This window comes from Copadichromis virginalis, linkage group LG1 (genome assembly GCF_057382275.1).
Source record: "Copadichromis virginalis isolate Kocher_CV1m ecotype Utaka linkage group LG1, C_Virginalis_male_GT1.1, whole genome shotgun sequence".
In the NCBI taxonomy this organism is placed as follows: domain Eukaryota; kingdom Metazoa; phylum Chordata; class Actinopteri; order Cichliformes; family Cichlidae; genus Copadichromis; species Copadichromis virginalis.
This window is the reverse complement of record NC_140618.1, coordinates 3735300-3755545: the sequence shown is the minus strand read 5'-3', so window position 1 is coordinate 3755545 and position 20246 is coordinate 3735300. Positions and strand designations below refer to the sequence as shown.

At 44.0% G+C, this 20246-nt stretch overlaps 2 protein-coding genes across 3 annotated transcripts in view; one reads left to right on the top strand and one right to left on the bottom strand.

The window, feature by feature from the left end:
* Positions 1 to 226: 226 nt before the first annotated feature.
* Positions 227 to 15431, top strand: LOC146718152 (ras-related protein Rab-8B). The gene is made up of 8 exons (XM_085478682.1): positions 227 to 547; positions 8909 to 8969; positions 9105 to 9165; positions 9712 to 9789; positions 11159 to 11248; positions 11525 to 11590; positions 11675 to 11725; positions 11946 to 15431. Exons 1-8 carry the CDS (start codon positions 424 to 426, stop codon positions 12033 to 12035), a joined length of 621 nt encoding a protein of 206 aa, XP_085334808.1. The 5' UTR covers positions 227 to 423; the 3' UTR covers positions 12036 to 15431.
* A 2001-nt stretch (positions 15432 to 17432) lies between these two features.
* The window catches only part of plekhg4 (pleckstrin homology and RhoGEF domain containing G4), a 44588-nt gene continuing 41774 nt past the window's right edge, over positions 17433 to 20246 (bottom strand). For both annotated transcript variants that reach the window (XM_085477577.1, XM_085477666.1), the window contains exons 17-24: positions 19548 to 19718; positions 19284 to 19464; positions 19094 to 19210; positions 18866 to 19007; positions 18694 to 18794; positions 18416 to 18570; positions 18209 to 18271; positions 17433 to 17702 (exon numbers count right to left, since the gene is read on the bottom strand). In XM_085477577.1, the coding sequence (XP_085333703.1) occupies positions 18233 to 18271; positions 18416 to 18570; positions 18694 to 18794; positions 18866 to 19007; positions 19094 to 19210; positions 19284 to 19464; positions 19548 to 19718 (906 nt within the window). In that variant the 3' untranslated portion in view covers positions 17433 to 17702; positions 18209 to 18232. The remainder of the gene's footprint in view (positions 17703 to 18208; positions 18272 to 18415; positions 18571 to 18693; positions 18795 to 18865; positions 19008 to 19093; positions 19211 to 19283; positions 19465 to 19547; positions 19719 to 20246) is intronic.

Genomic DNA, 20246 nt, shown 5'->3' with positions numbered 1-20246 from the left:
GAATAAAGAAATAAATAACCATTACTCTATTTTACTATCATAAACCCCTGCACACACCTATTTGCAAACTACTACTACTACTAAATAATAATAATAATAATAATAATAATTACCTATGATGTTGTTTCTGTTCCAGACTTTATACGTGTGAAATGTTATAATTACTAACGATCATCAATAACGGAGCACGCTGGGAGAGGTTTGCCTTATTGTGAAAAAAAGGGACCGGATGTGGGCGGGGTAGATTCAGGCTAGCTTGCAGCCGGAGCGCTTCCTGCTGCTTGTCGCTGCTCTCAGAGTGGAACCAACACGAAACCAGCGCTCCCAGTGAAGCCAGTCCGCCCAGCAGAAAGGGAGCAGGCCGCAGGTTCCCCGTGAACTCACCGGGACACACGGACGGACCGACGGACGAACGGCGGGAAAATGGCGAAGACGTACGACTACCTGTTCAAGCTGCTGCTCATCGGGGACAGCGGCGTCGGCAAGACCTGCCTGCTGTTCCGGTTCAGCGAGGACGCCTTCAACACCACCTTCATCTCCACCATCGGTGAGTCTTCTCCTCATCACCCTCTTCCCGGTGTACCGGCCGAACGGAGGGCTAGCTCCAGGCCACAAGCTAGCTGACCGGAAAAGTGAAAGTGTTCGGGTGGGGTGGTGTGGAGCATGTGACCTCTGACCCCTCAGAAACATACAGTAGTTGTGAAGTGATGTATCTGTTAACTAATTAGTGATCGAGTATCACTTAATGGAGCATTCCCACGGTTTTTCCCATCCAGTTACTAATACTTATTATCATCAATATCATAAGCAATACTGTCATCAATAATATCAGCGCACGTGTCTAACAAACTCACAATCAGTGTGGTTAAAAACAACTTTATTTAACTTTAGAAAAGAAAAGAAACTCAGATGTTACGAAACGTGTTCTAAATCAAAGGGATTTTTAAGAAGATCCACTAGAATTTTTGTTTGTTTGTTTGTTTTTAAAATGTGGACAAACTTCTAATAGAGTCCGCCTCAGTTTGCTTTGGTTAATCATTTTGTATGACCTTACTGAACAATTTTAAAGGAAAAATAATAATAATAATAACACAAATAGAGAGAACATTTTACCAAACAAAATGAAACTAGTAAACTGACTGAGACCAAACCAAGTGGAGAAATAAAGTAAATACAATTTGAAAATATGAAACTACAAAATTATAATAACTCTGGTTGGACCTATTTTTCATTTACTTTTTTAACATATTGTAAAAAGTAATCATCGCCTACGAAACCAAACTGAAGCTGACGAAAATTTATTTTTTTTGTGATGAGCCCAGAGAAGTACGTCTTTTGTCCACTTATACAAAGTTTTTGATTTCTTTCAATAAACCCCAACTTTACTTTGAGGGGAAAAAATGTTTTGTTTCACTGACAGAAATCACAGCTCATACTTCATGAATCTGATTATTAATTAGACAAAATTTTGCTTTCATAAATCTTCATTTTCAAACAGACATTTTTAGATGAAGTCTAACAGTACTATTTTTTTTTTTTTTTTGAGTAATGCCAAAATCAGAGAGTAAAAGAATAAACGATTCAAAATATTTTTACAGAGTGTAGTTATCCTAAGAATTGTACTTTTAGTTTCCTTTTTGTATACACTATGTGCAGATACCACTGCATTGGGCTCTACGTTTTAGAGCTGATGATGTACATCTGAATGTACAATCATAAAAAGAGTCAAAAATGTACAAAATAGTCATGATTTATTTACGTTTTTTGTAATTATTGTCATTATTTTAATAATTGTCTGTTCTGTCTCCAAAAAATAATAGAAGTAGAATATGTGCCTTTGGGCTCTACATCCTGGGATGAACAGCTGGATAAAATAACAGCTGGACAAAGCAGATCCATGCGATGCTCTCAGATATCTCGGCTTCGGTTTGAAACTTGATGCCACTGGCAGAAAGGCTGCTTCACAGAGAAGAGCGTGCAGTTTGAAACATTAGAAAGATGGCACTGAGTTGCATCATGGGAAATGTAGGCTCCCCTTTTTGTGGTCTAACAGTGAGGATGTGTCCAGCTGTGTTGCTCAGATATAAACCTTCCTGTAGTTAATCTCACAGCAGAGAGTCGGAAACGACAGCAGGAATTGTGACGATCAAATGTGGATGAAAACACGACGGAAACGTCTGTTAATTTATTAGTTTTGTCGATTTTTTTTTTTAATGGAACTTTTATGAGAAAGATTACTAACTTGTAATTCCCTGTTGTTGTGTTTGATTTATTTATATTACTTTTTAGATTTCTTCTTCATATAATGGCAGTAATAAAGCTCCTTTTTTAAATTTGGAGATGGTCGTGAAAAGCAGGTGGATGGAAACAGATCAGCTGCAGCTTTACTGATTTCCTGATCTTTAGTGAAGCAGTGGAGCTAATTAACATCAAAAAGTCCATCGATAAATTGCAGTAAGCAGCTGCATCAGGAAGCAGCTGTGCTGACGTTTATCTGGAGGAAGATGTTCTTACATGAGGCAGGTCAAAGGTCATATGAGGCCCTGGTGACGTCTCACATTGAGCAGGATGCAGTTTAGGCCTTCTGTCTTTGTGTGGACCCTCGGTGGTCCGTGACCGGGACCCTGAATCCTAAAGGTCCTCACAGAGATAGAGAAGCAAGACTGTGTGTGTGTGTGTGTGTGTGTGTGTGTGTGTGTGTGTGTGTGTGTGTGTGTGTGTGTGTTTCCGGTGCGTCAGCGGAGTGTGTCGCTCTGCTGTCTTCCTGGTGGAAACAGGAAGTGGGAGCTGTCTTCTTCTATCTGTCGGCGAGTGTTTAAGTAGTAGGGGGTGTGTTTGTGTCTTTGGTATCACAGTGAGGACATTTTTGGTGGTTCTTCAGGCTCTCCCCACAAGGTCTGAGGATTCAGAGTAAAATCAAATATAAGTGAGTGGTTATACAGAGGCTTAAGAACGTGTGTGCGTGCGCGCGCGTGTGTGTGGGATGGGAGACTGAACTGATAGAAGCTTTTATTTTGGGGGAAAAAAGAAACAAAAGATTGAGGTCATCAAACTGGCTAAAGAGTTAGGTTATTGCTACTCCTATTTATTACTGATTATTTCCTTAACTTGTTTGGTTATTAAACTGCCAGAAAAAGTCTATGTGACGACTTTACATCCCTCAAAACCTCAAAGATTTTCAGCGGACACTCAAAGAGAGCAGCAAAAATGTGTCACGACAGAAGCAGGAAGTTCCTGAGGCCAGAAATATGACGCAGGATTTGGCGAGGTGACGTCGGGTTTAAGTGTGTTGGAGATGGTTCATTAGTGGGTGATGATGTCACATTTTTACTTTGTCCTGGTGGATCTGCACTGACCTGACTTCACCTGTTCGTCTTTAACTTGGAAGTAATAAACATTAAACGGCAGGTAATTTGCTTCATAGCTGACTGAGTGGATGCACAGCTCCGGATCTCTACAATTAAAGTATTTTTACATTATGGTAAATGGTAAATGGTAAATGGTCTGTATTTATATAGCGCTTTTCTTTTATGTCAAAGTATTTGCTGCATTAGCAAAATGAGATACAATTACAGCCGAATCTGATTACCGCATTTATCAGGGTGTCAAATACATGGCTGGGGGCCAGAGCTGGATCGTCAAAAGCTCCGATTGGGCCCCTTGGATGGCTGTGGAAAGTGTGAAACTGGAAGGAGGGCATAAATTTGGCCACAGCTGATGAGGTGTGAGCCTCTGCAGGTCACTGTGTTTAAAGCTGTAGGATGAGTCAGGTGTTACTGGTTTGAATTCTGGTTTTATTTTTGTTCTTTTATTTTTTTGCTCCCTGACAGTTTAACATCAGTCACATTTTAACACAGCTTTCCTTCAAGGCTTTAAATAAACTTTATTTATACAGCCTGTTTCCTGTCACGCTGAGCACTGAAAGATATTTGCTCTGCAGGCCAGCTTCTCAGATTCATAAAGCAGTTTATCTCTCACGCTCTTTGTTATGTGTTTCATTACAGTTTTGTCATCGGCCGCTCTGCTGCCAGTAGACCTGTCCATGTTTCTGATTGGTCAGAATTGGTTAGATTGTTGAAGTCTAGGCTGATTCATCGAGCTGGTAACATCTTTAGCCTGATTGCTGATCTCAGGTTGCTTCATAGTGCGGGCATTCGATTGGTTAGCTATTATCTGAACAGCTGATTGGTGGGTGGACTCTCCTCACAGCTGAGCGTGAGCTGCTGAGCTCTCTGCCGTCTCATTATCTCGGTGTCGCCCTGATTTATTTATTTGATTTGTAAACTGAGGGGTTATTGTCTGTAAATTTCAGGCTTTCCACACAGCGACAACCCTGGTTTTTACAGTGGCACCTGAAGGTGTCATCTTCCTCTCACGGCGCTCCACTCTCTGCTGGGTTGTTCCCAGTTCATTTGCCGGAGCTGCATGAATGTTACATGAGCTCCCACAATCCTCTGCTGCGGCGTTTGGACAGAGGACGCTCTGTGGCTGCTCTGTCAGAGGTCTCGTGAGAGTCAGCTGACCTCTGAGCATGTGTGAGTGTATCTGGCTCTGTGAGGGCCACTTTTGAGGAAGTTGCATTAAAGAGCTGTTTTGAGGGGTCCAGACCTGGTACTAGAGCTCATAGGTCAAAGGTCACCTGCTGCTGCATACAGCAGCTACTCTTTGTGGGATTGCCAGTTACAGTCTTGGATCAATATATAGTTACTGCCTGTATCACAAATTTGACATCACATCCTTTTTCAGGCTGCATTGAGGTGAATTTTAATTGGCTGGAAACGTCATGTGACCACGCTGTAAACTGGTTAAACACAGAAAGTTTTTTTATTAATGCATCTGAAGACTGAACAATAAAAAGTGCACAGAGTGATTGATGATCAGCACTGCCAAAATAACAAAGAAGAAGAAATGAAAACTGTTATTATAGTGATGGAGTCTGGTACAGCCAGTGTGCTTGTCTGTGATGTAAATATGAAGTAGGAGCAGTAAAAACAGGTACGAGCAGAAGCACAAAGGGGGGTTTATGGTGATATTTAGAAGTATTGCTCACTATGATGTGGAGGATTGTCATGTGTGTGTACATACGTTTTTCATCATGCACACAGGAAGGCAGGAAGAAGGTATTAAATGTTATAAAAGGCAGTGATGTTGTGTTTAAGTGCTGCTTTGTGCTGAGTATTTAAACACTGACACTGAGTTACTGGTTTCCTCAGCTCTGATGCAGGCTGTGTGTGTTTGTGCGTGTGCATTCTTCGTGTTGTGTGGACATAAGACTTTACATGTTCTCACCGTGAGGACTTACTTTCCTACTGAGGACACAAAATAAAACCACCACGATGTAAATGTGAGCGCAAATGCTTAGAGTAGGAGCAGGAAATGAACGTGAGTCAACGTGATGTGTGTGTGTGTGTGTGTGTGTGTGTGTGTGTGTGTGTGTGTGTGTGTGTGTGTGTGTTCGTGTGGTATTCATCTTCCTGTTTTTATTTCAGTGAGTGAGCGGTCGCAGACTTCTATAAAGCTCAAACAATGAGCTGATTGTCAGGTTGGTTAGTTAATTGACAAAAACACTCTGAGTTTGTTCTGTAGTTGTTGTGTTTGAGGCAGAAACTTTGCTTCTCATTGTTTTAAAAGGTAATTTTTAACCTCTCTGTCAGAATCGAAGGCATGTGGGCCAAATCCAGACATTCACAAGTTTGAGTCACTTTAGGTTTCTTAAACCCGGCTGTAGGTGCGACTGGCACAGGGATGCAACCGAACTGAGCGAGCTGGCTAACAGCAGGCAGGCTGAAGCTGTGACGGCAGCCTACATGTTTTAGTCAGCAGACAGAAAAGTTTTAAAGTCACAGACGAGAAACTGAAGCTTCAGAAAGCAGCTGAACTGAAAAGAGTCACAACAGAATTGTACCTTCGCTTAAGCTAAAGCTCCACTTTGCAGAGCGTTAAAGGCAAGTTTCAGGGCGGAAGGCCCGGCTGTTTGAAAAACTACGGGGTCAAAGGTCTTTCACTTTTCTTAATTAAATGTTACAAAGGCTAAGGAGCTATTTTGGACTAGTTGAGAGTTTCATGTGTTTCTAAAGCAGCACACAGAGCTTTTCGATTAAATTTAAGCATGTCTGTAAAATATATTTGTCTGAATGTTTTTGCTGGTCGTCTTCTGCTCTTTGGCGAGTTTGTATATTTCAGTGTTTGTCTCTTTTCTGGAGTTTTTGTCCTTTTCTTTGATCATTTTGTGTCTTTTGTAACTTTGGCCATTTTGCATCTTTTTTTCTGGTTTTGTTTCACTCTTAGACAGTTTTGTCTTTTTGCAGTTTCCTTTTTTATTTGGCAGTTCTTCATTATTTTGGGGGTTTTGTTAAAGCTTTAAATACATGTTAATTCTTACTTCCAAAGAAATAAACAGTCTGTAATTCTTCTGGTAGTTTCATTTTAATGGACAGACTTGAAAGATATAAATTGATTTGCATGTCATATTGAGTGAAATAAGTAGTTGATCCCCTACACACCAGCCAGAACTCTGGCTCCTACAACCAATCAATCAGTCACTCAATCACAGACACTCCTGATCTCGTTATGGATATAAACTACACCACCGCGGGCGAGAGCTGTCAAAGGACGTCAGGTACAGGATTGTAGATCTAAACAAGGCTGTAATGCGCTCGGGGAGAAGATGACAGCTGTTGGTGCAATTATTTGTAAATGGTAGAAATATAAAATGACCGTCAGTTGTCCTCAGGAGCTCTATGCGAGGTCTTGCCTCATTGGGTCAGGATGATTATGAGAAAAGTGGTGGATCAGCCCAAAACTACAGGAGCAGCTTGTTAATGCTCTGAAAGCAGTTTGGACCACAGACACCAAGAGCACCATTGATAACACTCTCTGCCATAATGGAGTGAAATGGATGTTTGTCAGAGAACGTAAATGATTCAGAGAAGGGTTGGAGAAAGTGCTGTGGTCGGGTGAAACCAAGGTTGAGCTCTTTGGAATCGGCTGCATCCGCCGTGTTGGAGGAAGAGAAATGCTGAGTACGACCTTTCCCTCTCCTCTCCTTCCCTCAGCCACAACACTGAGGATGGGTTGTTGGTGGGTCTTCCAGCATGACAATGATTCAAAACACACCACCAAGGCAACACAGGAGTTAACAGCATGGAGTGGGCTAACACGAGCCCACTCTAAAGTCTCATCTGACAATGATCAGCTGATGCCTGGGGGACTGTGACATTACTGTTTTGCTTCTTAAAGCAGAATGCTCGATTTATCAGCAGCAGACGAAACTGTTAGCTGCAGCATTATGTTGTGGGTGGAGATGGCGGAGGTCAGTGACCTCGTCCGCTGCATGTTTCCGTAACAGGCAGCAGAAAATGTTTCACTTCCTGGTGAGAGAATAGAAAGAGCTGCTGAAGAATGGAGGGAAGAGGAGAGGTTTAGTCTGAGCCGAAGAAGAGAAGCAAAGAGGAAATCAGCTGACTCATTTTCTGCCTTTGCTCACATTAAATTCAGTTCTCTACTTCCTACATCAGTGGATTCATAAGAGGAGAGATTGAGAAAGACGGCACATGGAGGCATCACTTTGATGGTTGATCATGTTGTAAGCACAGCCACAGCTCCAGCGCTAACATCCCAAAATAAGAAAAGTTGACACCTTTATAAACAGTTAATGTGCCGATGTGTTGCCTTTACGACGCATGGCAACGAAACAAAACACAGCATACACCAAAACCACAACAGGAAGAACTGATGAGTTACAACCTAATAACAGACTCTTCTAGTGTGCCACGATAAAAGAATGTAACACTCTAATAATCAGGCCCGTTGTGACCAGCGACGATACTCAGCGCAGAGAATAAACGTGAGCCGTGTGAGTCTTTACAAAGTGTTGAAACCTGCCCGTGTTCTTCTTCTCTAAAAGGAAACAGAGTAGCGTTTCATTTTTCTGTTTTTGGGGGGAGGGTGGGAGCTTTATTTTGGCGGGTCTGTGCTGCTCTCTTGAATGTTTGGCTCCTCGGTCGTGCGCCTCCTGTTGGTGGCTTTGTGCCACTCTTTGCTGGATTTCTTTGTATTTTATTGGTGGGGTTTTTTTGTTGCTCTTTGGTTGTCTTTTGAGACAATGAAGTCATTAATTGAGAATGTGATGAAAGTTCACTTCTAGCAGGGCTCAGTCCTATCAGTCCAAGACAAAGTTAGTAATTTAACAGTGGGGGAAATAAAAATATTACCTGCTCTCTGCTTAAATCAGCACATCCTTCAAACATGAGACACTTAACCATAGAACGGGTCCATAAGAGCCAGGATGGTTTCATCAGTCATTCACTTCTTGTGTCATTAGTTGTAAGATCAATGGATGAATGAATGAAATCAGTTGCAGCTGATGGTGAAGTGGCGTGAGGAGGGAGGGGTTTGGTTAGAGCTGTAGCCCAGGGATTTGAACCAGCAGCCCAAACAGCTGTGAGCAGGAGGAACCCGAGCTGTCAGGGCTTCACATCCGCAGCTTCTTGGAAGCATTTCTTCTGCTCAGGCAGGAAGAAGTGTTTTTAAAAATATCTTCGACTTCCTCTTTGACCAGGCAGGCACAAACCCAGTCAGCTGACAGATTTAAGACGCAGAAGAGAAACAAACACGCCTCAGCGTTTGTTTTAACCACATGGCCCTGCTAGCAGGGCTTCCTCTGCATCAGACCGCAGTTTTTAAAAGCATAAAACTCCTGCACTCACTGACAGCCGCTTTTATCTTAACTGTTCATTATTCCATCAGTCCTGCTTTTCTGAGTCTGTCGTTGGGCAGAGAATAAGACGGAGTGAGCCCGAGCGCTCTCTGCGTCTGCTCGTGATCGTTGCTATGACGCTTTGGCGTCTCTGGAGCTGTAAATATGTTTGTGTCCGGAGCTTGAAGCTGACCGTTGTTTCTCTTTCAGGAATCGACTTCAAAATCCGAACAATCGAGTTGGATGGAAAGAAAATCAAACTGCAGATCTGGTGAGTGCCACTCTCTGCTCCAACGTCCGTGTGTGAGCTTTGAGAGGAGATGAACCTGAAATCAGGTGTTTTGTTGTGTGGATATTTTTAATGAGCCTCTCAGTGCGGGTGTGTAACAGTGGCTTCTTCCTGCAGGGACACAGCAGGTCAGGAGAGGTTCAGGACCATCACAACGGCCTATTATAGAGGAGCCATGGTAAGACACACCCCCTTCCTGTTACCCCTCTGCTGATGCACAGGTAACGTGTCGGTCACCAGTGAAACAAGCAAGAAAACCTTTATTTATACAGCAAATTTTATTCCAGCTGAAGCACAAACAAACAAAAGGCAATGATAACAGGAAAGACACATTCAAGCTAATCCATAAAGAAATAGAAACCAACAATAGATGAGTAAAACAATAAAAACATGACACCAATAGAAATAAAATGGAAAAACTTGTGAAGCTCAGCATTAGTCCAAATTAAAACCTAAAGTTTAAAACCATTAGAAAAGAAATAACATGATAACTGAGACCATGACTCAATTATCTACTTTAGTTGGATTTAAACTCTGATAATGTGGGAGCACACCTGTACACCTGATTTGCTTCAGTGCCAGGTGATTGGTTGAGACCAGCCACAACCAGGAGGCCTGAGCTGGTTCACATCATGCAGGGCCTTGTTAAAACAAGCTGGTCCTGACCTCAGAAATCAGCTTGCACTTCCTGTGCTGATGTCATTTCCTGTCTTGTGTTCATTAGGGCATCATGCTGGTGTATGACATCACCAACGAGAAGTCCTTCGACAACATCAAGAACTGGATTCGCAATATCGAGGAGGTAGGCCACGCCCCTTTGATGTCACGTGACTTTTGTTATTTTCAGAGCTCACATTGTTCAGTTGGATTTGAAGAGGTCTTCAGGTGAACTCCACACCTGCTCCCGAAGAAATGCTTGTATGACGTCATCACAGAGTCATGTGATCTGTTATATAATGAGACAGATGCTCTCCATCAGATCCGGCTGAGCTTGAGCTGTTTTTGCAACAAAGAATGGGGGAAAATTTCAGTCTCTAGATGCACACCCCAAAAGACTTGCAGCTGTGATTGCAGCGAAAGATGGCTCTACAAAGTAAGGACTCAGGGGAGCTGAATACAGATGCCACACTTTTCAGATTTTTATTTGCTTAAAATTTTGAAAACCATGTTATATTTGTACCACTTCACAATTATGTGCTGCTTTGTGTTGGTTTATCATAGAAAATCTCACCACGTTTGTGGATGTAAGATGACAAAAGAGTATGAATACTTTTTCAAGGCACTGCATAAAGGTTAGGGTGTAATTATATGGAAGCCCGTTTCCGCCACTAAATAAAAACAAAACAGCTAGTATCCATAACTTCGACTTATTAACTCGAAATTTCGAGTTAATAAGTTGAAATTTAGTAAGTAGTTTAGTAAGTACGCCATCCTTTAAGATGGTTGGAAGATGTGACATCCTCATGACTCATTTCTGGACATCAGACCTGCTGAGCTCTCGTTCCTTATGATGTGTGACAGAAGATAAGATCGGTGTTAGTACCGTTACTCGCGCTCACTCTGCAGGGTGACGGAATACGACCGTGTGCGTTCACTTCCACATTACACATCAATTCCAGCTGTAATCAATACTCAGTAATCAGATATTGAGATCCGTGATGAACAGCTGCAGTTATCTCCTGTTTGAGAGGCTGTGGTGTAGGCCCTCCTCACAAACACAGCACACAGAAATGCTCTAAATCCATCAGTTTGCTTTGAGTGTATGTGGTAGAAATGTGCAAACCTGACACGTGTTCAATTTCCATCACTTATCGAGGTCTTTGTGGCAGAGATGCCAAGACCTCCGTCTCCCCGGTCGCCTCCTGCAGCTCTTCTGGGGGGACACCGAGGCGTCCCAACCAGCAGAGAGATGTGATCTGTTTTCTATCCAGTGAATTCTTCTCAGAAAAACAAGAATTCACATTTTTGAGATCACACTTTTTTTTTTTGTTCAAGGATGCAACTAAATAACTTTAATTTATAAATAAAAATTTATTTTCTTGTAAAGCAGTACATTTGAAAATTGAAGGATAACAACAATAATAATTATACTTTAGCGTTAAAAACATGGTGGATTAATCCGTGTGTGTGTGTGTGTGTGTGTGTGTGTGTGTGTGTGTGTGTGTTTTCAGCATGCCTCTGCAGACGTGGAGAAAATGGTTCTGGGAAACAAGTGCGACATGAACGACAAGAGACAAGTGTCCAAGGAGAGAGGAGAGAAGGTCTGAGCCGATCCCTGCAGAGAGCAGGACTCATTCGATCAAACTGAGTGAAAGCAGGAAACCTCCAGGAGATGATATCATCTTATTATTATGCATTTAGGAGCAGACGAGATTTTTACTCTTTGCTTTGCTTCAGGGATTCATTTGCTGACAGTTAGAAACGCTTCACACTGATTTCAGCCTTAATGAGAGAAAACGCTTCTGAACTTATGCTTTAAATGTCACTTCAACCTTTTCTTCTACCTGGGTGTAATCCCTTTCTCTTTGGTTTTCCAGCTCGCCATCGACTACGGGATCAAGTTCCTGGAAACAAGTGCCAAGTCCAGTATCAACGTGGAGGAGGTGAGTCCTGATCCCGATCCGCCGTCTCCTCCGTCAGTCCCGCGCACACGAGGCGACTAATTTCTGTCCCGTTTCCCTTCACAGGGCTTCTACACGCTCGCCCGAGACATCATGGCCAGGCTCAACAGGAAAATGGTGAGTTGAGCAGATTGAGGTCTGCGGAGGCGGCGCTCCGACTCGAGCAGCTGGCTCCAGATATGTAAATGACTTTATCAGCTGAACATGCAGGGGATGAACGTGCCGCTAAAATTAAAGACGGAGTTGGTCACCGTGAGCAGGAGATTGTTAATCGCCATAATCAGCCCCGCTGTGTTCTTATAACTGATGTGACCTTTGACCTCCTTTCTTCCTGCAGAACGACAACAACCCGTCAGGTGGAGGTGGGCCCGTCAAGATCACGGAGCCCCGCTCCAAGAAGAGCCTGTTCAGGTGTTCGCTGCTGTAGGCGGAGCCTCAGCTCAGACCTCCTCCTCCTGCAGCAGGAGCTGAGGAACAACCTGTGGACAGTTTAGAAGCCTGCTGTGACTCCTCCTCCTTTTCTTCTTCTTCTTCTGTTTTCTTGTTGTCTGCTGTCAGCTCAGCAGTTGGAGGCTGAGCCAACGCAGCATCTCAGTGTTTGTTGCAGCGAGAACACGGAGGCGACGATGATGATGATGGCGATGAAGGACAAGGCCGATGACTGTTTGTACCAAAGTGGGTGGGGCTGTGGCTCCGCCCTCTCCTCTGATTTTACGCGTTGAGGATGAAGCATTTAAGGATCAGACATGTAGCAGACTCTTGCAGAGGCTTCAGTCCGACTCTTACAGCAACTGACCAATCACAGACCAGCGGCCTGGACTACGAAGCAGGTAACCAAGGATACGAGGTGCGATTAAAGAGTTCAGCCAGGCGGTAACATTCAGTCCTGAGTCAGTGGGAGTCTAAGAGGTCAGGCGTGGACATCAGCAGCTCCACAATCACCCGCGATGACGGCTGGATCTCGCTCGGGTCTCTGTTCTGTCGGCATCTACAAATCCATCCGTCAGGCTCTCACTTCCTGCCTCCCTCACTCATGAACACACTTCTCCGATGGGGCAGCAACTCATTCCCAAAGAGTCTTCGACCAAATTCAAATCAGAATCAATGTTTTCCATTTTTTAATTTTTATTTTTTTTAATAAACACCGTAACTGAACTTTCCGATCGCACCTCGTATGTCTCATCTTGATCTAATCGTGAAAAGTGGGAACACGGTGGTTGTGAAGCCAAACCAGGTTTTCTGAATCTCTGTGCACAGGTTTACAGCCTCGTGCACCGCCGTCACAAACCCCAAAACCTGGTTAAACCTGAGGTCTCTAAGCCCAGGTCCTGCTTCGTGGTTCAGGCCTGTGTCAGATCGCTTCAGCTAATCTCCTGCACGCCGCCTAAAAATAAGCTGAACTACAGGAACTTACCTGATGTTGGTTATCAGAGGCAAACTGTGCAGGACCTTTGAAAACATCCTGAAATGTGCAGCTTTGTATTTTAGGAAACTTTGCAGGAAATCAGCTGAAAAAATTAAAATAAATATATATAAAAAATATAAATATATATAAAAATGTATAAAATCATTTTCATTTCAATCTTGAATTTCCAACTCAAACATAGGAAGTAAAAGCCCAGTAAGATCGGCGGGCTTCGAACAGACGAGTGGAAATCATAAAAATATTATCGAGTTTTAAATTTTGTGTTCACTAAAATGTCTTAACCTTCATGTGACCTCCAGCCTTCATTTCCTTTCAGAGTTTATTTTAACTAAACAGAACTAATAGTTTTATATTTTATCTTTTTTTTAATGCATCTTTAGTTAATTCTGTTCCTTTAAAACGTCTCTGTGATAAATATGTATGAAAGCAGAGAAAGTCCCTGCGAAGCAGCTTTTTCTTCTCTGTTCAAAGACGCGAAGAAGCTTCTGTTTTTACTTTTGATGCTTTTCTGTGTTTTTGTATTTAGTCGTTTAATAGCACACGTGCTACTTTTATTTTGTACGTTTTCAAAGGAACTGTACAACCTGCGCTTTTATTTTGAAGTGTTTTATTTTCATGTGCAGCTGCTGGTGTTAGATTTCCTCTTTCTGACTCCCGATCGGTTCATTGGCTGAAACTATATATTTATTGTGATTGACAACAACGATTGATTAAATTCGATGAGCACGGCGTGGAAACGTAAAGTCAAACTTTTAGTTTCCTGCAGTTTTCTCTGAAAAGCTGTTTCCGCGGAAGGAGCTCGAGCTCTTAAATTTTTGCAGCCGATATTCTGCGATAACTTTGACCGTCACGACTATCCCAAAACACCCCAAACAACGGCGGGAAGCAAGATGGAAACACGGGATATAAACTGAAGCTACTTTCAGCTTTTTGGAAAGTCCTCGAATTCATATAATCCCTCCTGACTGTTTCCGTGAAGGCAGAGTGAAAACGGAAAGATTTTGTGACGTCTGTCCTGAGCCCGCCAAAAACGAGTGAGGCGCGTTGCCGTTGGTCGTTTTTGTCTGGCTTTAGATGGGTTTCTAGTTTTACAAATATCGTGAAGTATATCAGAAGCAGTGTGTTTTTTATATATTCAAGTACTTCATAAAGACCCTACAATAACAGAAAGCGCCCGTGTGCAAGTGGTGACAGTGGGAAGGAAAAACATCTTTTTAACAGGAAGTACCCTCCAGCAGAACCAGGCTGAGAAAAGACAGCCACCGGTGCCGGTTTAAGTGATTAAATATCCCATTTTTGTCTGAAATATGTCTGTACTCGTTTTTACTGGAGCCTGGTGAGATGCAAGGTGGTATCAGCAAACTTGGCTTACCCCCCTGAGCACTTCCTGCCCAGCTCAAAGCCTGCAGGATCTGTTCCTCCAGTTCCTTCGGAGGAAAAATACTTTCAGTGATTTAGCTTCTGGAAAATTCCTAAAAATTGAATTTTGGCTTGATCCCGAGTTCAGCGGGAACAGACGTTCAGCAGCTGCAGATGAAGCCCGTGTGCAGAAATCAGTGTTACAGCACGTTTGTTTACAGCAGTGCTTTTATTTTACTCCGCTCGGCTTCCTGTCACAGCCACAGACTGTAAATAAAGATGGATGACATGCCGCCTCTTCCTCAGAGTATCCGCCATTCTGGTTTAATGCGGAATAATTCTGACCTCAATCAGAGAAGCTGCCAATCACGGCCACAGACATCAGTTTAAAGCACGCAATCAAAAAACAGTAAGAATGTACTTGGAGGGGGCGGGGTTTGTGACCTGTGTACCACGTTTCCTCACTTCCTGTCATCCATCTTTATGTCCAGTCCGAACGTCTTAAAGATTAATGAAGAGCTGAAGGAGGCGTGCTCGACGTGTTTTTGTACTTTTCAGCACTTTGTAATTCGCTATGCAAAAACCACTTTTTCCTTTTATCAGGAGTTTGTGTTACTGTGCTCTGATTGGTCACACAGGTCGTCAGACGCATCGATGTGTTTGTCAGAGGTCATACTTTTAGTAGGAAACGAGTTTATTTTAAATGTGACTTTCAGATTAAAAGCCTTGTCACTTCAGCACATGGAAAGACGGATGGTTTTAATAAAGTTTTATATTTGGGACTTTGGTGTCGGCTGGGATTGAAAGTTACTGATGAGGGTGAAACAGATGAAGGCTCTGAGGAGGAGCTGGATGTTTTCTTTTTTTAATCTGAATCAAAGAAAAGGGCTGCAGACCAGAGGCTCTTAATGTGAAATTCACAAGACTGATTCAGTAGGTTTCGGTGACCTCTGACCCCATCAGTGTCTTCCGTTTGCTCTGAGATGATTGGAGCGTCGTCGCTGCTTCAGCTGATGAACAATAAACAACTTTCTACCATCTGGTTTGTTTTTCATCTTTAATCGCTCAGCTGCTGCAGCGAGGAGAGGATGCCTCGGGTTCACTGAGGTGATCCGGGCTGAGGCTGAAATGATTTCTCCTACAGCTGTTTGAAACACTCGCCTGACCTCAACGTGTGCAGGACATGTTGGGTTATGTGATGATGAAACTTTGGTGATGCTTATTTAAAATGAGTTTTTACACTACATGTGTAACAGGTACAGTAATTTACTTTTACAGGTGGTAAATGAGATCCTATAGGTGTAACTCTGCATGTCACAGTACGATCAGAAGAGAGGTGCTGTATGATTCTTAAAGTTCACTGGAAAAACAAAAGTCGACATCATCATGAGCTGCCTGATGAGGCTGTTGTGCTGTTGTCTCCGTATTATTCCGTAAAACCTAAAAAGAAATGAATGTGTTTGGCTCCAGGGGCCCGTTCTTCGTACGTCGCTTACTACATCCAAGATCAAATGACACATCCAAGATCAAATCATCGCACTAACCGTGAGCTCGCTAATCCGGTTCCCCGAACACACCTGCTGTTGACGATTACTACAGCTGGACGCAGGAATGTGACATCACTGGGTGTCGTAAAAGGGGCTACGCATCGATAGTAGAAACATTGATCGGCAACCCGCTGATTGGTCGGCGAAAATGTCGAAGGGGCGTGCTCGGTATGTTCCGGCAGCAGGCCAAGAACTCATGAGTGAGGGATTACAGGAGTTTCAGAGTTTAATTAAAACGCAAGAGAACACTGCAAAGGCTGCAAAAGCAAGGAGAGAGGGCTGGCAGAAAGTTGCTGACAAATCAAACTCGTAGGTAATTTAATAATAATAATAATAATAATGGATTGGATTTATATAGCGCTTTCCAAGGCACCCAAAGCGCTTTACGATACCACTATTCATTCACTCCCACATTCACACACTGGTGGAGGCAGCTACGGTTGTAGCCAGGCTGCCATATCGCGCCATCGGCCCCTCTGGCCAACACCAGTAGGCGGTAGGGTAGATCTATCATATGACACTATATTGTCCAATATCATATGGCATTATATTATATTATAATATGTTATATTATATCCCCTTTCACATTAGAGCCACAACAGGACCCACAAGAACATGGGAACAAGTAAAAGTGGAATACAGGAGTATTCTACAGAATGGTAATATTTATCTCTTAGATTGCTTTGCGTCTCTTGGCAAGGTAATACTGGCCTGTAATACTCTGTTAGTTTGTTCATAACAGCAACCAAGAAAAGGGCAGAGGAAAAAAAGACAGGTGGTGGTCCTGCACCCCCTCGTCAACAAGTTGGTTAAGTAAATAATACCCTCACGGGAATATCGATATCTCTCTATGAGCACACTGTCGCGCTGAGCTAAAGGATCCTGTCTGTCCCGCAATATACGCTGAATTCTGAGGACTCTCCTTATCAATCTTGCACCTTCCGCAATGGGTTGGTCGCGTATACGGACAGGACATGGCTGCGACAGACTTCCCGAATCCACCTTCGCTTTTATAGCCGTGGTCTCTCATCTTGATTACACGAAGTAATTTACAATTACTACTCTGAAATATGAATTACATCTGTAATAATCACATACATGTAATAGAATGTTAATAGTTCATTTCCCTTTTTTAGGAAATGACCTGTATGTATCTGTAAAAGGATCAAGTGCTGCATTATCTTTAGTTACATTGATAATATTTATTTATGGTGAAACAGTGGTAAAATATCGCTGTTGCTTTCGTATAAATGAAGCGGACATACCTGCGTGGCCGCGATCTAATCCTGTTTACATAAAGTAAACCTGCTCCCGAGCAGGTTTACGCTTACGGCTCTGTTGCTATGACAGCAAGTCCCGGATGAGCTTCGGGGAACCGACTGATCCAGGATCACGCGAAATCGTCAACAATCTAATCCGGCTAACCTACTTAGCGAGGTACGAAGAACGGGCCCCAGGTCAGCTGATCTCCGAGAGAACACAGAACAGGAAGCATGTGAACAAACTCAGTTTATTATTCAAGTAAAAAGTGGCAGCAGACGCTCAGCTGAGGGTTTATTTACACACATGTACAGACACAAACCTGCCATCCTCACAGCACGCCGGCCCGCCCGCAGACTGACCCTGGGTCAGCATGACAAACGGACGCGGCGGCGAGGAGACGAACTCAAACTGTCCTTATTTACAACACAAATGAAAGCAGCTGTCCGACGTCCGGGTCAAACAGGAGGAAACGCAGAACTGCAGCAGGAAGCAGATGAACCTGCGCACACACACAGACGGATTTAAGGTATGTATGGAGGTCTCGCGCATCACCTCAGAGACATGAGACTGGGGTCATCAGACCAAACAGAGACCAGTCGGTGACCTCCAGCAGACGCTGAAATCGTGTTGTACTCGTTTATATTTTTACCTGGTGATCAGTGTTTTCTTGGGGGCGGGGCTTAGATTAATGCAGATTACTTAAAGGTGACCATCCTGAGCTCACTTAGTCTCTGATCTGTTGCGAACTCATTGTTATAGCTTTTGCTTCATGTGTCAGCCTTTACGTCTGCCTGCATGTCTTTAGAAAGACTCGCATGGTTAAAGTTATCATTAACAGTTTGCTCGGGTTGTATGCCTTTTTTTCTTTTGTTTCCCTTTTTGATTTTTATTCTCATACTTTGCTTTCCCGCTTATTTTCTGCAATAACCCAAAAAGCCGTCAGGGTTTACCCATTTCCAGTTTTCCCCCCAAACACAATCCCTCTGTGAGGACCTGCAGACTTACAGGAACGTCATTCAGGCGAGCTGATCACACGATGGTTGCCGGGCTGATGACTGCAGCTGCTTTCTGAGGACAGACGGAGAACACCATCAACCAAACATTTATAAACTCAGAGAAATTCCCAGAGAATCACCGAGCCGCTCGGAGAGATGACAAACATATTTAAAAATGCTCTAACTCCGCCTCCTTCATGGCGCTGTCTGCACTCACAGCTGAAATGTATGGGCTGTTGAGGTGCTGTTTGCTGGGGGAAGAGGGGGAGGGCTCCTCGGGCAGCGCTTCCTGGAGGTGGGAGGACACGCAGCCGCTGTCGGAGCCAGTAGAGCCGGAGAGGCAGCGAGACGACGAACCTGAACTCTCAGTGGCTGAAGACAGAAAAAAGAAAAAGAAACTGCAGTCAGGCGTTAAAGTGAAGAGGCTGGAGGATTGGGACGAAGATTACTCAAACCTAATCTGAGACTCATGAGTTTAGGTGTGTGCTGACGTACTCATGGAGGGCTGGCTGCTGGTCTCGTGCTCCTGCTCGTCTTCCTCGATGCACGAAGCGCTGAAGGAGCTCTGAGTGGTGGGAGGAGGGGGGATGCTCTGACTGCAGGAGGGAGAGGAGGATGTTATAAAACCAGCACAAGAACCTTTGACAGCAGGACAGGTAAGTCTCACCTGTACATGTGCAGATTGAGCGGTCCCAGCAGGCTGGCTGAAGACGGGCCTAATGCTGCAGGGTCAGAGGTCACCGTTCCCCTTTTAAAAGGATTCGAATGGTCGAAGACGGAGACGGCGATGGACGCCCGCGTTCTGGCACCTGAAGGACCCAATCACCGTTTTACTTTTTGATCATCAGTAACTAACGAGCTAATTGGTGAATTCTAGTGAAAGTCTGAGCGGCACCTCTGCTCTTCATCATGTAGTGAACGGCTCGGTCGCTGATGGCCGCGTCGCTCGGCTGGATGTCCAAGAACGGTTTGTTGCCCACGCCCATCGACACCATCTCCTTCAAACGCATCTCTGCTGGCAGAAAGACAAACGGGTGAGTTGATCTCCGACACCGACGCTCTCCTGAACGCTCCGCCATCCGCACCTTTGTTCCTCGTGGCCTGGGTCCACAGGATTCGGGCGATGTCGTTTGTCCAGGCGTGTTTTGCGTCCGTCGTTGTCGCCTGAAGGATGAAGGTCTGATTCTTGGATGTCCTCCTCCTGAACCAGATCTCAAACTTCAGCCCGCTGTCCCCCGTCGACTCTGTCAGACCAACGTCCGCCGTCTGCAGCACAGGCACACGTTTTCTGCTCAGAAAATTCCTCGCCTCACGGTTGGCGTGGGCTCGCCTGCTCTTGGAGAGCTTACCTTGAAGGAGTGTTTGTAGATGAAGACGTCCAGCCCTCCCTCCATCTTCTTAGGTTTACTGAAGAGGACGAGCTCCTCGAACAGGAAGATGCGACGCTGACATTTCCTCCTCCCACTCCAGACAGTGAACTCGTCCTGCCGGATCAGCTGACCCTGCTCCTTCAGGTTCACCTGCAGGCAGAAGAAGAGCTGATTGGGTTTAATTCCTAAGAGTAGCCGATTTAATTATGTTCATAAGGTCCATCGAAACTTAATTTAAGACGTTGTAGACTTGGGCACGAACGATGACGCTAAAACAGGATTATAAGAAAGTAAAAGACCGTAAAAGCGGCTCTGCTGAGGCTCATGGGACACAGCCCTTAGTTTGGTAATCTGAACACAAAGGAATGGCTGGTCAGGCTTTTTGGAGGCTACCCCCAGCCTCACAGGGAGCTGCAGTCTGCTGGAGGAAGCCTCTGAACTGGCTTCTGGAGTATTTCACAGCATATATGGAAAATAGTTTCTGATACTGTTACGCTGTTTAACTTAAAAGAGCAGAAAACACAAAGAGGGAGCTTTTAACGACACGGTCCGATTTAAACGTCTCACCTTGAGCTCTGTCTTTATCATGAAACCCACAAACACAAACCTCCCATCTTACTGTGGTAATCATGTCCATCAAGGCGGTCGTGTGATTGGTTTTTAGTTGGACTACTAAAA

Excerpts from the sequence above, each read along its gene's own strand:
- LOC146718152 (XM_085478682.1), top strand. The coding sequence starts at position 424 with ATGGCGAAGACGTACGACTACCTGTTCAAGCTGCTGCTCATCGGGGAC. Across the intron at positions 9,790-11,158 it reads GGATTCGCAATATCGAGGAG|CATGCCTCTGCAGACGTGGA; the intron begins GTAGGCCACGCC and ends GTGTGTTTTCAG. Across the intron at positions 11,726-11,945 it reads CCAGGCTCAACAGGAAAATG|AACGACAACAACCCGTCAGG; the intron begins GTGAGTTGAGCA and ends TTCTTCCTGCAG.